This window comes from Corvus brachyrhynchos, unplaced genomic scaffold (genome assembly GCF_000691975.1).
Source record: "Corvus brachyrhynchos isolate BGI_N302 unplaced genomic scaffold, ASM69197v1 scaffold115, whole genome shotgun sequence".
Classification (NCBI taxonomy): domain Eukaryota; kingdom Metazoa; phylum Chordata; class Aves; order Passeriformes; family Corvidae; genus Corvus; species Corvus brachyrhynchos.
Window position 1 is genome coordinate 11,818,191 of NW_008239553.1, and position 18,574 is coordinate 11,836,764.

Here is an 18,574-nt window from a genome sequence, read left to right on the forward strand (position 1 = left end):
AGCCATCCCTGAACTGCGCCACAAAATGTACTCACATGCTCCCACTGACTACTTGCTTATTTTAGTGGTCTGGCAAAATACAAAAATAAGATGACCACCAAGGCAAAGGGAACACACGGATGGCAGCCCCACACCCTCCCCAAACTATACACAGGACTCTTAAAACACAGCTCATAGCTCTGATAACGTCAGTTTGAAAGCAAAGAAATGGTCAACAAAGAGGTTGTAGCAAGGTGGGTGTTGATCTCTTTTCCCATGTAACAAGTGAGAGGAGGAAAGGAAACAGCCTCCAGTTGCACCACAGGAGGTTTAGACTGGACATTAGAAAAGATTTCCTCACCAAAAGGTTTGTCAACCATTGCAACAGGCTGCCCAGGAAAGTGGTTGAGTCACCATCCTTGGAGGCATTTAAGAAATATGTAGATGTGACAATTAGGGACATGGTTTAGTGGTGAACTTGGCAGCACTGGGTTAAGGGTTGGACTTGATCTTAAGGGTCTTTTCCAACTTAAATGATTCTATGATACTTTCCCATGCTGCTGCTCCACGAGCCCTACTCAGGAGCCTCACACATTTCCCTTATCTACTCACTCCACCTCCAGGACCCACCAAAGTAGAGAACTTCTTCACTCTAAACCTGGCATCAACAGACACCTCCATGGGAGGGGTAGGGTTTTCCAAAGTTCTGGAATGCAGCTCTTCTCCTTCACAGCCTTATACTGTACTAGGTAATATTCCCAGCCTTCTTGGACAACACTAGGGGCAGCAGATATTCATAGGGATACACTGACCTGTGTTTTGAACCCTTTTTTTTCTTCACTTGTCTCTTTGCAAATCACTTGCAAGCCACACCAGGGCTATTGGTTTCAGAAGCCTACCTAGGTCTAAACCTTTTCCAGAGGTTATCTAGGAGCTAGTAATGACACTTACTTTGAAACAGCTCCTCCCTAACTGTGGTACCTCAGAAATGTGGTGAGTTTGACAGGAACATTCCAAGAGAGGCAGGAAGGTGAGTCAAGATGTGCAGCCTTTCTGCAGGCATCAGCATACATTCAAATGGATGTCTGAAGCGCAGATTCACAAACGAGACTGTGCCGGATGGTGCTATTAAATACAGCAAGAAGCACTGTGCTGCTAAGGAATTACTTCACCAAATCAGTGCAGCCCCTTCAATCTGAATCAGCTTCTGCTAAAAAGCAAAACCAACTCCACAAAGTTGACCACTCTCAGTTTGTCCCTGTATGGCCAGGTAACGCCTGGTGCTGGAGCTTATTTCCTTTCCCTTCCCCACCAAATCCCCAGAGGTTTTAAATGTGGGGTTGTTTCTTATTTCCCCTTTTACCCCAGCTTCTTATATCTTTGCCCCTTCTCCTACTGCTCCTTGTCCACTTGCCTGAACTGGCAGCTGCAGAGTAGTAGTTATGACTCCACATCTAAAGTAATTTGTTTTCTTTCTTTGGGGGATAAGGAGGGGGAGAGTGACTGAATTCTTTGGGAATGATTTATTGCACAGCACTCAAGGGGAGCTTCATTTATTTGGCTAGCTGCATATGGTTTAACACCTATGGTTGCATGCTGATTATTATACAATGTTATTTTTCCCACTTGTATACTTTGCACCTTTTCATAGAGCAGATTAACTGGTCCCCAGTGGCATGTTATTTATGACTTTGTTTGCTGGCTGTCTGGGAAGGGTCCTGGTCCTAGATTCTTCCATTCCCCCTGCCTCTGCTCTCTCCTACATACTCCCTTCCTCACCAAACACACCTGTCACACTGAGACCGTGGGAGAATCACCCTTGGGCATCACACATATCACCCTTCTCAGAACTTCCAAAACGGAAGAAGAGACAGAGGCCTCCCAAGCAGCAGCCAAGACAGGAAAGGATGCCTGAACCACAGATGGAGCCAGAGGGAAGGGAGGGATAATAAATAAGGAAGAAACATCACATTTTGGCTTGCAAGAAAGCAGGAACTCAGCAAATAAGAGCATATATTTGTTGTGAAAATGTAATGGAATTAGTAAGTTTTCATTTCATACTCAACAGGAGCTTCTCTTAAAATTGCTTTATTTGATATCAAGCCAGAATCTAAATTGAAATTAATTCAAAACAAAACCAAAACAAACCCTCATTAAAAAAAAGGACTGGGAGGTCTAATACAAAGGTCTGAAAATAAATAGTTGCGGCAGATGGGACAACAGTCCCAGACTTTTAGCCCAATAGTTTTGACAGGTTAGAGGAGCATTGTGTTGGGAGGTACTGGGTCCAGATGCAGGAAAAGAACCAAGGAGGATACATTAATAGAAGACAGTAGAAAAGACAAAAGCTTTCTGACACACTGGTTCCCTCCCATGAACTCTTGTTCTTGACACCATCAATGACACTTTTTCCTCTTCAGCTAGGGAGAAATTCAAAAGCCTTTAACTAATTCCAGGTGTTATGCCCAGAGGAGACAGAAGCATGAAAATGTTTACCAAGGAGGACTAAGTCAGCATTAGAATGTCATCCATAGGCACCAAAATTTTCCAATTCAAATGCCACCATAACATCTTCTTTAGACATTCCTAAAGCACAATTATTCCTGACTACAGCCCCTTGTCAACCAACCTGCTTTCCTGCCAAAGTGATAGCTATCTCCTCCCCTCGGTATCCTAACACTAATCAGCCACAGATTTTGGGGAAGAGGCTACAGTTCTATATTAGACATTTGGACAGTAACGTTACCAGAAGTGGCATGGAGAGAGAGCCAGCCAGTTTGGAACTAACACAGCTAGTTTAGTAATAGCGGAAAATAGGAAAAAAGCAGCAGAAGAAGCAGAAGTCCATGGTCTCATGTTTTTAAATAACAAGGTGGGGAGTGCTGTGCACCAAGAGTAGGACAAGACACCTAAGCAATAAGGCTGAGAAGACAGGATAAAGACAGGTGTGAAATTACCCCCATTAATAGCACTGTTTTGCTTTTCAAGAACCTCATCTAAATCTACCTGTGGATCCCTGTTCTCTGCAGTGTTCCACATTTCCAAGGCATGAAAAAATTTCCTCCAACTCCAAATAACTATCCATTCAAAACACAGGTGCAAGGTCTCCCCACTCTGGAAATTAATATAGGCATTCAAGCTCTTTGTGTTTAGCTTCACTTCTGAAAAGGAAAGTCCTAAAAACAAATTAAACTCTTGTCTAATCTTGGCTATTTTTGGGGTACCCCACTAAAACTTGAAAAGAGCTTCCTTCTCAAGCTCTGTCCCATTATATGTTCATCTCACCTGACTCAAGAGGAACTACACTAATTCTCAGTGTAGTCTCAAGCAGACTCCTTTTTAATGTATGGGATTGCAGAAAGCCTCCATATGGATATGGCAACATACCTATGAGTACATTAACCCTTGGGGCAATTACTACCCTGATCATTAAGAGAGGCATGCAGCAAAACGGTGTAACTTCCTAGTTGAGTACTAGAGAGAACATTTTTGGGGGTGCCATGGGTGTTTTCTTATCTTTTTTTCCTGCCAAGTGGGGAAAAAAGACCCCTTAAGGAACACAGACAAACCAGAGAACCCAGGTCCTGGTAGTAACACTTGATATAATCACATCCCACTTCACTGTGCAGATCTCTGGGAACAAACTGCACCCAAGAGTTAAGAGACTCCCTTTCAGGTGGACAATGGAATACATACAGATGTGAAGTTTTCAAGTGGTTTCCCCCTTTGAAAAGCCCTAAAGTTTGGGCTTTGGGTTGACTCAAGAAAAAGAAATGTGAACACCACCGTTCTTGTTTTCAAAGCTCATTCAGTTATACTCTGTCCAATAAGAGCTCCTGACAGGAGAAAGCTCTATCACTGGAATGCCATCATGAGATGCTAGCACGATGCCTGGGTGCCAGAGCTGAACAGAACAGGCCACATGGAATTGGTCCCCATTCACCAAGCAAGATTTTGAAGCAAACAACTATGGGTTTTTTCTTTTCTTTTTTTTGTTTTTTTTTTTAACTAGGCACAACACACACAAACCTGTCTTCAGCTGGTGACCTTAATATATTACTCATTCTTCCTTTCAAATAACGTCATTTTCAAAACCCCAGTGGCTGAAGAATATTTACTTGAGGCTGCTACTGCTGGTTTCTCCAGAGCTGTTTATTTTTCCATGCAGGGGCTCATTACATCATTCTGTGGTTTTCTTAAAGGTTGTCACGGTAAGCTGGATACAGGCTGGAAACTCTTGCTAACTAAAACCAAATCACTAAGTAGCACAAATGAATTTGGAGATAACCCAGCTCTGGCAGTGAGGAAAATCCCTGGATTCCTCAGTGGAGATGGGGTGCTCCTAAACAAGCAGCCATTAGATTTCTTGGAAGTGGAAAACATTATCAAATCCTTCCCTAGATTAAGAACTTTAAAAAAAATAATCACTTTGACTGTTGCAGGCTGGAATAGGTTGGGGGTGAGGGGAGGAAGCTGAAACAGTAAAAGCAGAATGAAAAGATAGTTCCCAGCCATGCTAATTAGAGAACAGTCATTGCAAGAATCCCATTTGAATCAACTCCTGCTCTGGCAGTGTTAGGAACGACTCATCACAGAGGGCAGTGTTATGTAACTTAGTTAGCTTAAGGTATCCATGTGCATGCACGTGCAGATGTGCATGTTTGGGAAAAGGAAGAAGCATCAAAAAATATTTTTGTCATCTTGGCACAACAATATCATGTTAATCTAGACCCTCCCCTTGCCCCAAAAACAAAAACTGAATTTGGGACTTGTAGGATTCAGACAGACAGAAGATGTAGTTTTTAAGCATAGAAGAACAACTTTTCTGCTGTGCAACAGTCCAGATGTTCATATTTTGGTTCCTGCCTCTGGCTGAGAAGGTTTAAACCTGCATCTCAACCTACTGAGAAAAGGGTGCCATTTAATTCTTTAAGGTGGGCTGGGGTAACAGCACTAGCAATCCCTCCTAGCAATGCTCTTTTACTGAGCATAGAAAAACTCACTGGCAAAATGCCTGGAGACATATAGATTCTCAGTCAAGTGCTCTAATCACCAGGCTGGAGTCATTCTGCTTTTCCTGATCCCTAGCTTAATTAGGATTTACACGTGCCAAACAAAATGTAAGTGCTCAAAAAAAAAAAAAAAGAGATCAGTTTCAGAAGAACCTCTTCTGTTTGTCAACACTAAACAGAAGATGGAATACTCAGATTTCAAATGCAGCTCTTACAGGATACAGGCAGCATATATTACATGGGGTGCCACCAGCTCTGCAATGCTCAGCTGCCTGGTACATGGCTCAGCTTACATTGATCAGAGACAATGACAGCAAATTAAAGAGTCTGTTTGATTCCACATAGCAACCCAAAATTCTCCTCATGGTTGACACAGTGATGGCGCTTGCTTTCCAAGATACCCAGCATCAGGGCTGATTAGAGAACAGCACATGTGCTCTGACAGCAGTATCTGTACCATTCTTCTCTGCAAAGGACAGAGCCATACAATCACCACAGGGAGAAGAGACATCACGGCTAAGTGTTTCACTCTTCAAACTCCAAGGAATAGGAAGTAAAAGAAGAGTTAGTCTGGATATTACAAAAAGAAAAAACCTGAGATTGAATTCAGAGAGCAGAGCAGCTTCCTGTGGGAAGAAATAAAATCTTTATTATGTAAGGCATTTATGGTACAGTAGAAAATGCTGCTCTCCTTACAGAATAAACATTCACTAGCCCTAAGGTAGTAGATTAGATCTTTTCTCTTTTCTCACTTCCAATTTCAGTGATCCCATTAAACCACTGCAAAAGCATACAAGGCTTTTTGCCTGCTCCAAGACTGTTAGTGTAAGCTCAGATAGACAATACAGCCGAGGCAACAGCAAACCCAAGAATCCAAATCTTGTGCTAGCAAACCTTATCTTAACCCTTTAAAAATAAATTTAAAAATTGGAAATGTGCTAAGCATTAGCATTTCAAGTTGGGCCAAAGGCAATTAAAAACATCCCCCAATTTTGCATGCCCATCTCATGACAGCTGTTTCATCATCTGCAGCCAAGACAGACTCGAAGACACTTGAAGAAACATGATTCTAAATGATAACTACCCCCCCAATTTCTCTGCAGTTTGAGCCCATCTACTGTACATTGCCTTTAACATATATTACAAGGGATGAAAAGAATGAAAGATACCAAACAAGGTGACTAGGCTTCACTATTTGAAAGAAACAGACTTTGTATCACCTAAAATATAGCTCTAGACAGCATTTCTTAATATCAGTTAATTTGTAAGAAACTGAGATGGCTGTGTATTTGTATGGCCCAGTGGGGAAATCTGGGGATAAAAGTTGGCAACCCAGTCTCTTAGTGAGACCCTATAGCAAGTGAGCCTCAGAGCAATCAGTAAGGCTGAGTCAGATGAACCACGTCTCCTTTTAGCTTGCTGTATAAACCACCTCTTATACAGCTCTTGAATTTTCCAGAAGATCATGTATTTTTCACTTGTAGCATGCACTCACTCACAATAATTTTGTTTGAGTAACAGAATTGACTCAGAAACAATTGAAACAAGCGGACAGAAGTCAGCTCACACAAGGAACACTTCTGTGGACAAAATGCCAGTTTACATCAGGCAGCTTCCTGACTAAACAATCTAAGTGATTGCCTTTACAACATGAAAGCCAGCCTACTTTGTCTCTGTCAGGCCAAGAAATGGTAGAAGACAGACCCTCCTGCTCCCAAGTCCCTTTGCAACCTCTTAGCACTCACTCTTCTTTCCATCACAGCTATGAGGCTTGCTGTATTAGAAGGAAAGCTGGTCTCCAAGATAGGTAGGACCCGTGACAATGGATTTTAATATTAAACTATCACCTTCAATTGCACTGTCAGCTGCTGATTGTCCCAGAAGCTAACAAAAAACAGAAGCTGTGTTTGCTCTTCCCCGAAAGACATCCTTAAAGAAGGATGCTGGTACTTATACATCATCTGAAGCTTCCGAATGATTCCCACGGGCAGATCCTACACAGACCACCCTGCTACAAAAACAGTTGGGAGGTGAAGCACAGGAGACTTGTTAAAACTGTGGTCTGGGCAATGCTGGCTGTCCTCCTGCCAAGAGCCTTTCACTCTGCAGCAAGAGAGTTTCACCCAGCCTAGCACTAATTTCACCCTGCAGCTTGGAAGTGGCAGAGGGAGGTTAAAGGAACTGTCATGAATGCTCCCTAGCTAATCCAGAAATACCAGATGATGAGGCACTTCAGTTGTATCACAATTTATCTGTTCAGGTGACTGGAATTATTCCAACAGCCATTCTAGGCATATATGTTTCATAAAATATATGTAATAGCAGCATCTCCTATTCGAATCTTAAAGTAAATCCATGGCTTCTTAAATCACTTTTGTTCTTTTATATTCCCTTTAATTTCTTCATTTCTCCCACCTCAGTTAAAATATCAGACAGAAACCATTTCTATTAAGAATCCCTAACCTTCCTCTTCAGATTCTCCAGTTTCTTCTCATTTCAATGACTCCACACCACAATTTCATGCTCATCTCCAATCTCAAGTTTTACACCATGACTTCACATCTTCCTGCCTGCCCTTTTCCCACTCATGTTCATGATCTCTTCTTTGCTGTTTTTTAGGCTTGGGTATTCCCTCACCCACTCCATTACCCACAAAACAATCTTGACATTTTCTTAGGCCCAGACATAATTAAACTACTTTTGATTGTGAAATAATCCAATAATTTCTCCACCAAAAAATATCCCCTGAAGAGAAGAATCTTGAATTCACTAGAAAAGAAGCCCCTTTTTGTATTTTTTGCAATTGCTTAGACCAAAACCACAGCCTGGATCTTTGAACCAAATGCATCAGTTCATATATCCACACTGAACAGCAAACAGAATAAAGATGAAAGATGGCTAAGATGAATTAACAGATGAAGAAATTAAGAGATTCTCCAGTTATGGTTTGTGGAAACAAACATCCTTCATCACACATTGATTATGGCCCTTTGGATACAAAAAAAGATCTTATCTGAAATTACTTTATCGTCTGGGCTGCAAGTGCCCCTAGCAGTTTGATAGCTCAGTGAAGAAAGAATGAAACAAGAATAGATGGTGACAAACTACAGACTAGTGAAAAGAATTATTTCTTTTTAGATGGAACATTACCTGAATTTCTTATACTGGAGCTGTTCATTTTGGAATCTTTGATGACCAAGTGCTTAATCCAAAGGGTGGGTGCTGTGATTTCTGAAAGAATAAAAATAACAGCTTTAAATGAACTGCAGCAACTAGTAAATTACACGATTGTTACTCAGAATCATAGAATGGTCTGGGTTGGAAGGGACCTTAAAAATCATCTTTTGTTCCCACTCCCTTACCATGGGCAGGGATACCTTCCACTGGACCAGGTTGCTCCAAGCCCCGTCCAACCTGGCCTTGAACACTTCCAGGGATGGGGCATCCACAGCTTCTCTGGGCAACCTGTTCCAGTGCCTCACCAACCTCACAGTACAGAATTTTTTCCTCATACCTGATCCAAACCTACCATCTCTCAGTTTGAAGCCATCCCCCCTTGTCCAGTCACTACATCTCTTGTAGAAAGTCCTTCTCCAGCTCTCTTGTAGGCTGGCTTCAGGGACTGGAAGGTGCTAGAAGGTATCTTCGGAACAGCCTCAACTCTCTCAGTCTCTCTTCATTGAAAACAAGATGTTGGCTACAGTCATGCCTTAACTGATCTACCACCTTTGTACAGACAGGTTCATCCCCTGGTGAGGTCTTCCAACTCTTACGAACCACCATTTGTAAATCTTCCACAAGGTTCTCTCATTATCTTCCTGTTCCAGAAAGTATACCTCTGCTGGCAAAACATTTTTTTCCTCCCTCTACCCCTCACTTCCTACATTCTCAAGTCTAAAGCCTTTTTCCTCAAGACTCATAGATCACAAACATTGTATTGGGCGCTGTAGTACATGCTGTTTCCCCCAGAAGTACATATGAAATCCAGATTTTACAAAGTCAATCCAGACCTTAAATATTGCTTTAACAGCCCAAGAAGGCCTGGCCACAGTCAGTTCCCTAAAACAAGCAACAACAAAATCCAAAATAAATAGGCAGAGACATGAAGATATTTCTGGAAAGACTTGAAAGGAAGTCTGTTAAAGAAATAGGTTCTAGTTAGAAAAGCATGTCTGATGCACTAACCAAGACATCCAAACATAAATTTGTGGAAAAAAAAGTGCTTAGAGCATCTCCTCTGAGGTGTTATAATCAACTTCAAAACACATCTGAACCTGCCCTAAGCCACTGAAATGACATAACCTCAGCATTTGATTAGAACTGAGCAAAGCAGTACTTGCTACCATGGGCTAGAGCACCTCAAGTGATATTTTCAGGACTGATATTTTCTGAAAAAGTTTTCAGTCTCCACAAGAACACAACTTAAATAGTACATCCTGAGGTTTTTCTTAAGTTCCTCTAAGAACTTTTCACATAAGTTTTCCTGCTACCTTGCTGACATTTACATGGATCTGCTCAGCAAAGGGAGAAGCTGGCTGACTAAAGAGAAACTGATTATAAATTACAAGAACATGAAAAAAAAAGAAAATTAATCTCTCCTTCCTAAATGTTTTCAGCCACGTTGATTGGAGGCATTATAATAATTGTGTTTAGGGCATTTTTTCACAAAGAAGTATAGGCTGAACATTGTTAAACAAACTTTTACTACTGCTGGAATATCAAAAACTGCCTTATCTGCCAGTTTCACTACACTATTTTATCAACAGTCAGCCATCATGTACTTCTATAAATACATATACCTACATGCTTTGGTTTATGGAGTATTTCTCCTTTGGTGCTTCTCCCTTTCCTAGCTCTTACCCAATGTTTAATTTGAGGTAGTTCTCCCCAAAAGGGGCTTAAATGCTTAAATCTGGGATGAAATTTAGCTCTGAATCTGCACCATATGGACCATGTATGTCTACAGCTGAAAAAGGAAGGACAACCAAAGTCAATAGATGCTGAAGAATGGATGAAGACCTTTAGAAATACAATGGTGTACATCTTTCAGTGAGGTTGAAAGGTGCACAAAGAGGAATTCTGTGAAAAAAGAGAAAGAAAAAGAAGAGGAAATTATTTCCTTGGAATCTACCATAAAAATCTATTTTCAGTCCAGGTAACCTGGACATTTTTTTGGATTACAGACCCGTCGGAACAACAGATCTGTGGAAAGAATAGATTCCCACTGAATTAAGAGGTGAAGTTTACCAAAAAGAAGAGATGTTTAAAGAAGATATCTTTAGGAAATCATTACACCTTGCACATGGAAACTAAATAGATGGAGAAAACAAAAAAACAGAGCCTGGAAGTGCAGGAGGGAATAGAATTTTTTAAAACTATACCAAGGACATTAATAAAACACTCTTCAGCAGAGGAGAATCTTGTCTTAAGAAAAGATTCACTATAAGCATCTCTAAGATCTGCATTATAATAATATGAAATAATTTTTAGAGAGATGGCTGTGTTATGATTCAAACCTTGGATGGGAGAATTTAAGTTATCTGATTTACATTATCTCTGGCACTGCTCTGTTATGCCCTCAGGGAGGATGGTAGGGAGTGGGAGGGGAACTTATGCATGAAATGTGAATTTTCATTATCCTCCAATGCAGATGAAAACATGAGAAAGGTGAACCTTCACCTCAGAGATGCTGAAGTCCAAAAGGTATCACAAATTTCAGGGGCAGCTGAGAGTATGTAATGCCCTTTGAAAAAAAGTCAGTCCCTAGTGTATGGAAGGTAGGCAACCAAAGGCAAAAAATGAAAAAAAAATCTACATTGTTATTGTCCATTTGTGTTGATATCAGCTCCACCCTGGCCACCTGACTTTGAATATATAGGTTTACAGGAACCCATCAGTTCTCAAATTCAGTGAAGTGGAATGGGATCTGAACTTTAACCCCTTTGAACATCTATGAAAATTTCAGACCTCACAGGTGAATGGATAACTGTTTTGCCCTTTTCTGTCATTTGTGTAAGATACCAAGTACAAGCCATTCCTCAGGAAGACCTACTCAAGACACTGGGAGTCTTCTAGTGAAGTATCACAACATGTTTGCTCAAATAGAATTAAGGGATTGTTCAGGGTGACATCCTGAGGTGTCTAGTCCAACCTCTGCTCCAGACAGGGTCAGCTACAAGAACAGACCAGGTTGCTCAGAACTTTAGAATCACAGGATATCCTGCGCCAGAAGGGACCCACAAGAATCATTGAAGTCCAACTCCTGGTGCTGCATAGGACACCCGAAGAACTACACCATTAATTGTTTATGTTACAGCCACCACTGAAGTCTCCTTAGTCCAACTTTACTAATAGAGATGACAAAATATAGAGTGACAAACTTAGAAATTATTATCCATCGATGCATAGCCTGATTAACCTGCCTGTCAGTCTCTTCTCCAGAGTCATAAGGGACACTGCTAATACAACAGGAAGCCATTGCATGACTCATTCTCTCTCAAAGCCGAGGAGATAAGCTCTTGAATAATACAATGCAACGTTTGTGAGAGCAATCTTTCATCATACAGTCCAAGCTCATTTATCAGACTTGAGTTCACCTACAAATCAGTGTGAAGGTTTTTGATTAAAAAGGTTTTTCATAGAAGATAGGATAACACTTCTTTTCAGATTCTGCCTGTCACCAGAAGAACCAGAAAAGGTGTGTTCACTACACCACTTCAAGAGCCTTGTCCAGTTCTATTTGAAAGACCAAAACATTGCAACTCTCCTAGAAAGAGCTTCTGAACAGGCTGTATTAACCACATCATCTCACTCCCGCATTCTACTAGTACATTCTTCCCTTTAAATACCTATGGGCACCCTCTCAGAAGAAAACTTAAAGGTCAGAAATTTGTGACTGCCAACAGTAATTCAATACAGTATCAGCTTACTGCCAAGAGGAACTTTCTTATGATGTAAAGAAGAGAGAGCCAGCATAGCTTCAGTCTCCTTTGTTTATTTGAGATTGTTTTTTCTCTAAGAGCTTTTCTTGCTGTTTCTTAAAACTCACAATAAGATTGTTACAAATCTACAATCACTAAATATGAAGTGATAGGACTACAGCATCTTGCCATTAAATAAGTTTATTTTAGCAACAATAAAACCCCACCACAGCACATGTTTTTACAAGAAGGCAGGAAATATACTCTTGCTCAGTAGTCTTCATTTCTGCCTTTGATCCAGTTTAAAAAATGCACGAAGGACAGCAGTCCCCTATGAAAATGCATAGGCTTTCCCTCACTGCCCTATGCCCCACAATTTCAGATGGGTCACAGAGTGGTTCATAGTTCAGCCCATAGCTTCACTATAATGGTTGAGGGTTTAAACCTGTAGGAAACAGGCACTACTTCCAAGCAATATGCAAGATACAAGCAGCTGCTATTAGTCCCATTCACTACCAAAGGACCACTATTACCACTGATATTTATGTTTGTTAAAAGGCTTGAACCCTCTGTGATGACAGCCATTTTATCCTTGTTTAAAGGCCTCCAATAGACTAAGGTCCGATATTCCCTCTCCAAAATAAAACAATTGCAAGATTGCCTATTTGAGAAGGAAACTGCCTGGGTGGGCCATGAATTAAGTGGGCCCAGGACAATGACTTCATTTGCTTAAATAGTATGTGCGTCAATGAAAGCATTCGCTAAATAAAGAAACCTCCCAGCAATTTTCTTCCAAGTCAACATTCACAAGCTGTGGTTTAGCATTACCCTTCCTTTTGTGAAGCTGTAACACATTGCAAAGGTTATGAAACTCCCAGCATTAGTGTCGTCAAAGTGGAGATAGTAAGGGGGTAAGGACAGTCTAAAGGAAGTGGCTACTTCCAATTTGATGCACCTTTTTTTTACTTGCTATGACACACTTTTCCCTCCAAGATTACACCAGGAGTCTGATCAACTGGTGTTATTGTTGGATTCTAGAAAAGTGGGGAGGATGTAAAAGATTAGGGAAAGTGCCTGAGGTCCCAAGGGCACTCTAAAATTTAGATAACTTATGAGATTCACTGGCTTGTCTGCTTTGCAGGATAAAGAAAGCATTTGAACCATAAATCCTAGAGAAAAGAGAGAAGGAAATAGCTTTTTTTGTTGTTATTTTAAGGAATGTTCTTACCTTCTCCATCGAAAATAGGTTGGGTTTCCATGGTAGGCGTTGGCTTCGAACCATCATCTGAATTGAGGGTTAAAAAGAATCGAAAAGAAACTACCATTATTGAGGTAAATACTATCTACTCTCCAGTACTGTTGAATGATTGGGATTTGTACATGGCCCGGCCAAGTCCAGAAGAGAGAGAAGACAGACAGAACAAAATCATTTTATGCTAAAAACAGTAACATTTTACATAAAACATGCATCAAGCCCTTTCAGTACACTTAAAAAGCCTCCCCGCTCCCTCCACAAACCACTGGTGTTTATCATCTGGTAGTCTCCCCAAAAGGCAATTAATTGCCTATTTAGTTTCAGTCAGTTTAATTTTACACAGGCCATTTCCTGAAGACAGCAACAGTTCTGGAGATTGCTGTCCTATTGTGTCTTCCTCCTCATTCCTTTTGTTCAAAAGAAAAATTCTTCTTCTCAAACTTACCTGTGCAGAACCTGGCACCAGCATGTACTGCAGAGCTGTTAGAAAGGGATGGTCAAAAGCAAATCTTTTTTCTTACAATGACTGCATCAAGGTGTTCTCTAATTGCAATGTGGTAGTAATGTCTTCTAACAGCAAAATTGTGGAAAAATAATTTCTCTTACATTAAGTTCAGGTTTAGTTGGGTCTGTTCTGCCCATGACAGTATTTCATGAGTGATCTCTCCTGCACCTTAACTCACAAACCTTTGATACATTTTCTCCTCTATCCAGTTCCAGAGCACAGTGATAAGAGTAGCTTTGGTGGGTGCCTAGCATCTAGCCAGGGTCAACCTACTACGCCTAGAATTGGGGTTTTTTCCCTGTTTGAAATATAGTGACTTAGAGCTTCCAATTTCTAGTAACTATTCTTTGCACGTGTTATGGGCAGGAATGACACTAGGCAGCAAAGTGGGCAGTAACCAAAAATGTAAAGTTACACAGTGAAAACCTGTTGGAGGGAGGAGGCCATGCCAGATAAGCCAGGCTTGCCTCTATCTCCATGATCACTAGATGCACGGGGCAAACACTGTTTGGAGGAAAGGCACAAGAGACAGTCCTTCCTAGAGGCAGCAATAATTGCCCTTAGCCTTCTCTTGTATCAGCTCCATTTACAGAAGTAAGAGACCATTGGAAGGTGAAGGGAAGGGCAGAGATAGAAAACAGAAGCTCGTAGACTTTTTCCACCCATACCTGTATTTGCACTTTTGAAAGTGAGGAAAAGCTTGAACACCTCTTCCACAATTCATTAATTTTGTGCATTTCTACACAAAGTAGTCTAATTCACAGAAAGAAAAACATGCTGATAATTCCATTTCAACCTCAGAGATCCACTGAAATAAAGGACATTGACAGAAATGAGAGACACCCTATTGTCATTTTCCCTCTTCATCATTGTATTTAGTTTTATGCTTAACTGCAAGCATAACAAAAATACTTGGAAGAAAAAATACTTATCATTTCTCAGTCAGCTCTTGTTCTGAGCTTTCCTGTTATTGGGCATTACCAGTAACCTGGATAAGCAGTATTTATTTTTTTCAAAGTTTGAGCAACTGACTTGGAAAAAATTCCTGAATATTGCTTCAATTACAAGGAGGAAGGTTTTGCCCTTTAAAGACTCTTTGGACGGAAGTAAATAGCTGATCTTCACTTTTTATGTTAGAGCATGTTGCTCTGCTTCTGCAAGATTCCAGGAGCCACAGCTATGGCTTGTTATTTATTTAGGATGGCACTTTACACTATAATGAAGCAGTGAACAGTATGTAATTAGCATGATTGGCTATACAGATTGAGAAACCAACGCAAAGCTGCTGAAGACACTCATAGAACAACTAGAAAGGTGAATAATTCTCAAGTTATACAAAACAGGAAGAGACCTGGTGTTAAAAAAAGGACCAGTACAATAATAAGTTTCTTTTTATTGTTCTCATGAATGCTTCTGCACCAAGTAATTACAGAACTGCTTTTCAGATTTAAAGCAGCAACCCGGAAGCCAACAATGGAGGAAAATTAGAAGTGGATCTGAGCCACAGCACTTGATCCAAATCATTATTTGAAATTTGGCAGAACACAGGATGTTTCAGGTTCATGGGGGTTCTTTCACATTCATGTATGTGCAAGGAACACAGCAGCAGTTACAATTTGTCAAATACATTCTTCTTGAAGAAAGAGAATTTTGCAGCAGCTTTTGTATGAAGTTAGCCATTAAGCTACTGGAGAGTATTAAATAAACCCCTCAGTTCGAAGCTACTGTTTAAGATAATCTCAGTAAAATGGCTCAATAAATTACAATCATTTCTTTACTGGATTACTAAGGTTAAATTGTCACTCAGTCCACATTGTAGCAGCACCCAGTACAGTATTAAGGGTTTTGCAAATAGAGAAAAGTATAATTATTCCCCTGTTCAAGCAACTACCGTTCTTTCATCACACATACAAGAAAAAATGCAATAGACAAGAGCCCTGTAATTATGTTCACCATATTTCAAAAATCAAAAGCCAGGGATATTTCTGATTGTTTTTTAAAGGTCATGAAATAGTCACATAAAAGACAAAAATTGCACTTCATTAAAAACACCATGCTCACTTCCCAGCTGCCAGCTTCTTACTCTGAAACTACTAAATTTTTTTCTTAAACTGGAGAATTCTCAGTAAGTCTCAGTGTTTCAAATTAGCTTATGGCAAGAAGTTTCACTGCTGTTCCCTTTCGGCAGAAAAGCCACCCTAATACTTGCCTACTCTTATTTGATTTTTCCTCTCACTCAATACTCCGTTTGTCACACTGAACATTTGTTCCACTGCTCCTCGCAAACAAGGACTAAGTTCTATATTACATACCTGAAAGTCTAACAAACATTTTGTATTCCTTAAATAAATATTTCAACTTAGAACAAAACCCCAAACTATTCCAGAGGCCTAAAGTCTCCAGTGATATTACATGAGAAGTACAGAATACTGTTACTTCAGGTACAAAGGTAATGAAGTATGTTCACTGAGTACAGTCTCCTCCTTTCTTCAAAGAGCTGTTAAATTCCACACTTTCAAAAGCGGCATGTCACTGCAATAGATCCATATACGCAGAATGTCACAGAGAGATTAAAGAGATCAAGTGTTACTTCCTAATCCCTCTAGATAGCAATGCTTCCAGACCAGGAACTCATGTAATTCAGAACCACATCCCTTGGTTGAAGAATATTTTCAGAGCCTTGAGGAAGAGTTCACTGGGATACTTCTCTTCCAAGTTTCATAACACAGCATGAATACCACTTTTTTTTCCCAAGACCACTGACTACAGGCAGTATTACGCAATAGAATACCTCCTCATGGGACATTTTAAAGCTATAAAACTCCTCCAGTAGGTGTCCTTTTTCTAGGTACACTTGCAAAAGTTAAGCAGATTTTTCTGGCTCAACTGCTGTCAACTTTAAAGTGGTATTTTTATCTTGCCACAGGATAAGAGTGAAACAGGCAGGTCTAAACGAAACTCCCTAAGCCATTTTCACATTAAGATACCTTAGATATAAACCAGAATCCCTCTTGCTCTGCTACTGTCAGAAGCTCATAAGCAAGAACAGTTTTTATTGTATTTGACTGACAATGACTCAAAACAGGAACAACTAGTTGCATGCCCAGATCTACTACTAGTGCTGGGCAAGAATTTTTTATGCAACCACTAGAATTCCCCTCCCCAAGTTTTATCCTTGCAAAACATCTAGCAGGAATCCACATCTGGAATGACTGTAGTGTACACTGGGGTTGAGGGAGAACGAGATCCAGTTCATGCAAAGGACAACTGTTAAAGTGATCATTTTACTCTGAATGACAAGCACTGAGGCCATGAGCAACTCAAGTTACATCAGGAGAAAAGTAAACTCCTTGACATGAAAAAGCATTAATTACTGTGGAAAAATGTCAAGTAACTGCCTGCTGCTGTGAATTACCGTTCTTGACTCAAGCCACCTAATGGAAGCTGTAGAAAGAGGAAAAGTTAGAAGATAAAAGTGATGTACTGAAGGTCGATGTTGCTGAGGAAGCACATAGGTCTTGGCCTGCTAATGCAATGATGCAAGTATACAGATGATCTGTGCAGTGAGTATATTTTTCCTGGGTAGGACATGTGGTATGGGAGGCTAATGTTGTGTTCTCACTGGAATCCATGAGGCAATCTGTAAACACTTCTTCCATTTTGAAGAGCACAGGTGTTGACGGAGTCAATCATCCAGGCTTTAAACAAAATCTAGTCTTTTTTGTAAGTCTATAGCTTGAACATCAATGCTTCCCAGACTTGAGTCAGACTGAGAGAATAAGCAGATGACAATTTTAAATGCACAGCTCTGCTCTGGGAAGAGGTAGCCTTCTTCCAGTGTCAAGTGGTTTCTTCACTTACCATCACCTGGTGTTGGCTCAGTCATTAGAGAGCATAGCTAAAGCTAAACAAGCAACTTAGAGCACAGAGAGCCAGGACAATGAGTGAACTCTTAGCATGTCCTGTTTGATGCAGCAAAGTCCACCTTTAGCAAACCTGTCAAGTCAACAGCAAGGGAGAAGAGCTTTCCTAGGCTTTGGTACTCCTGAGGGACTTAAGTCATACATACTCATTCCTGTGGCTTTAGTAACTCTGGTCAGATGAACAAAGACCTGCCAGGTCAATTAGACTCCTTGTATCCACGCAGTTCCTGAATCTTGAAGACGCACTTTTGTCTTTGACATTTCTATGTATTATCCCCAGGTGCAGGGTATTTTAAGTATTAAAAAAAAAAAAAGAAAAAATACAACAAAACTTGTGTTTTGTGTTTGCACTACATGGGGTCTTAAACAAAAATACATGTCCCTTCTAGTATTGTAGGGGCGGAGAAAATTGTTGCCTTAACCACAATCCTTCCCTACATTAAATGAAATAATTTCAGCAAGTCATAATTAATTTAATAGTCTATGCGAACTTTTATGTACAGACATATATTGCCAATATAAGCACAGAAAGTCAGCATTCACGCAAAAAAATTCTTACAATCTGGCCAATCAAGATAAGTTTTTGCAAGCAGCTGAAATGAAAACACACCAGTGCAGATAGACTTCCCTGCCAAGTTTTCACACTCCTGTCCATAGAATCATTTAGGTTGAAAAAGACCTCTAAGATCGTCAAGTCCAACCACTTCTATGCAGGGAGATCCCACAACTGTTAAGAAAAAAACCCCAACTTTTTAAACCAAATCAGCAAAAGCCAAGTTCTCACTCTTTATTGCTTTAATTTTAAGAAACAGCAGCAATGTACTCCCTTTGGATATAACAACCCCCAAACACTTGGATATGGACTTTAAAAGGTGAAAATATGCCTAAGTGCTAAACATGGAAGGGCTTTGTATGGCTTAATGAGCTCTTAACTGCCAAGGTTGACTTGCTCTGTCACTGCAGTAATTTTTCTCTTCCTA

General features: G+C 40.3%; 1 protein-coding gene across 5 annotated transcripts in view; it reads right to left on the bottom strand.

The window, feature by feature from the left end:
• The window catches only part of SMOC1 (SPARC related modular calcium binding 1), a 90,947-nt gene that overhangs the window by 37,331 nt on the left and 35,042 nt on the right, over window positions 1–18,574 (bottom strand). For 4 of the 5 annotated variants that reach the window (XM_017741907.1, XM_017741906.1, XM_017741904.1 and 1 more), the window contains exons 5-6: window positions 13,140–13,229; window positions 8,142–8,222 (exon numbers count right to left, since the gene is read on the bottom strand). In XM_017741907.1, coding sequence (XP_017597396.1) covers window positions 8,142–8,222; window positions 13,140–13,229 — 171 coding nt within the window. The remainder of the gene's footprint in view (window positions 1–8,141; window positions 8,223–13,139; window positions 13,230–18,574) is intronic. The other variant, XM_017741905.1, reaches the window with a different exon arrangement.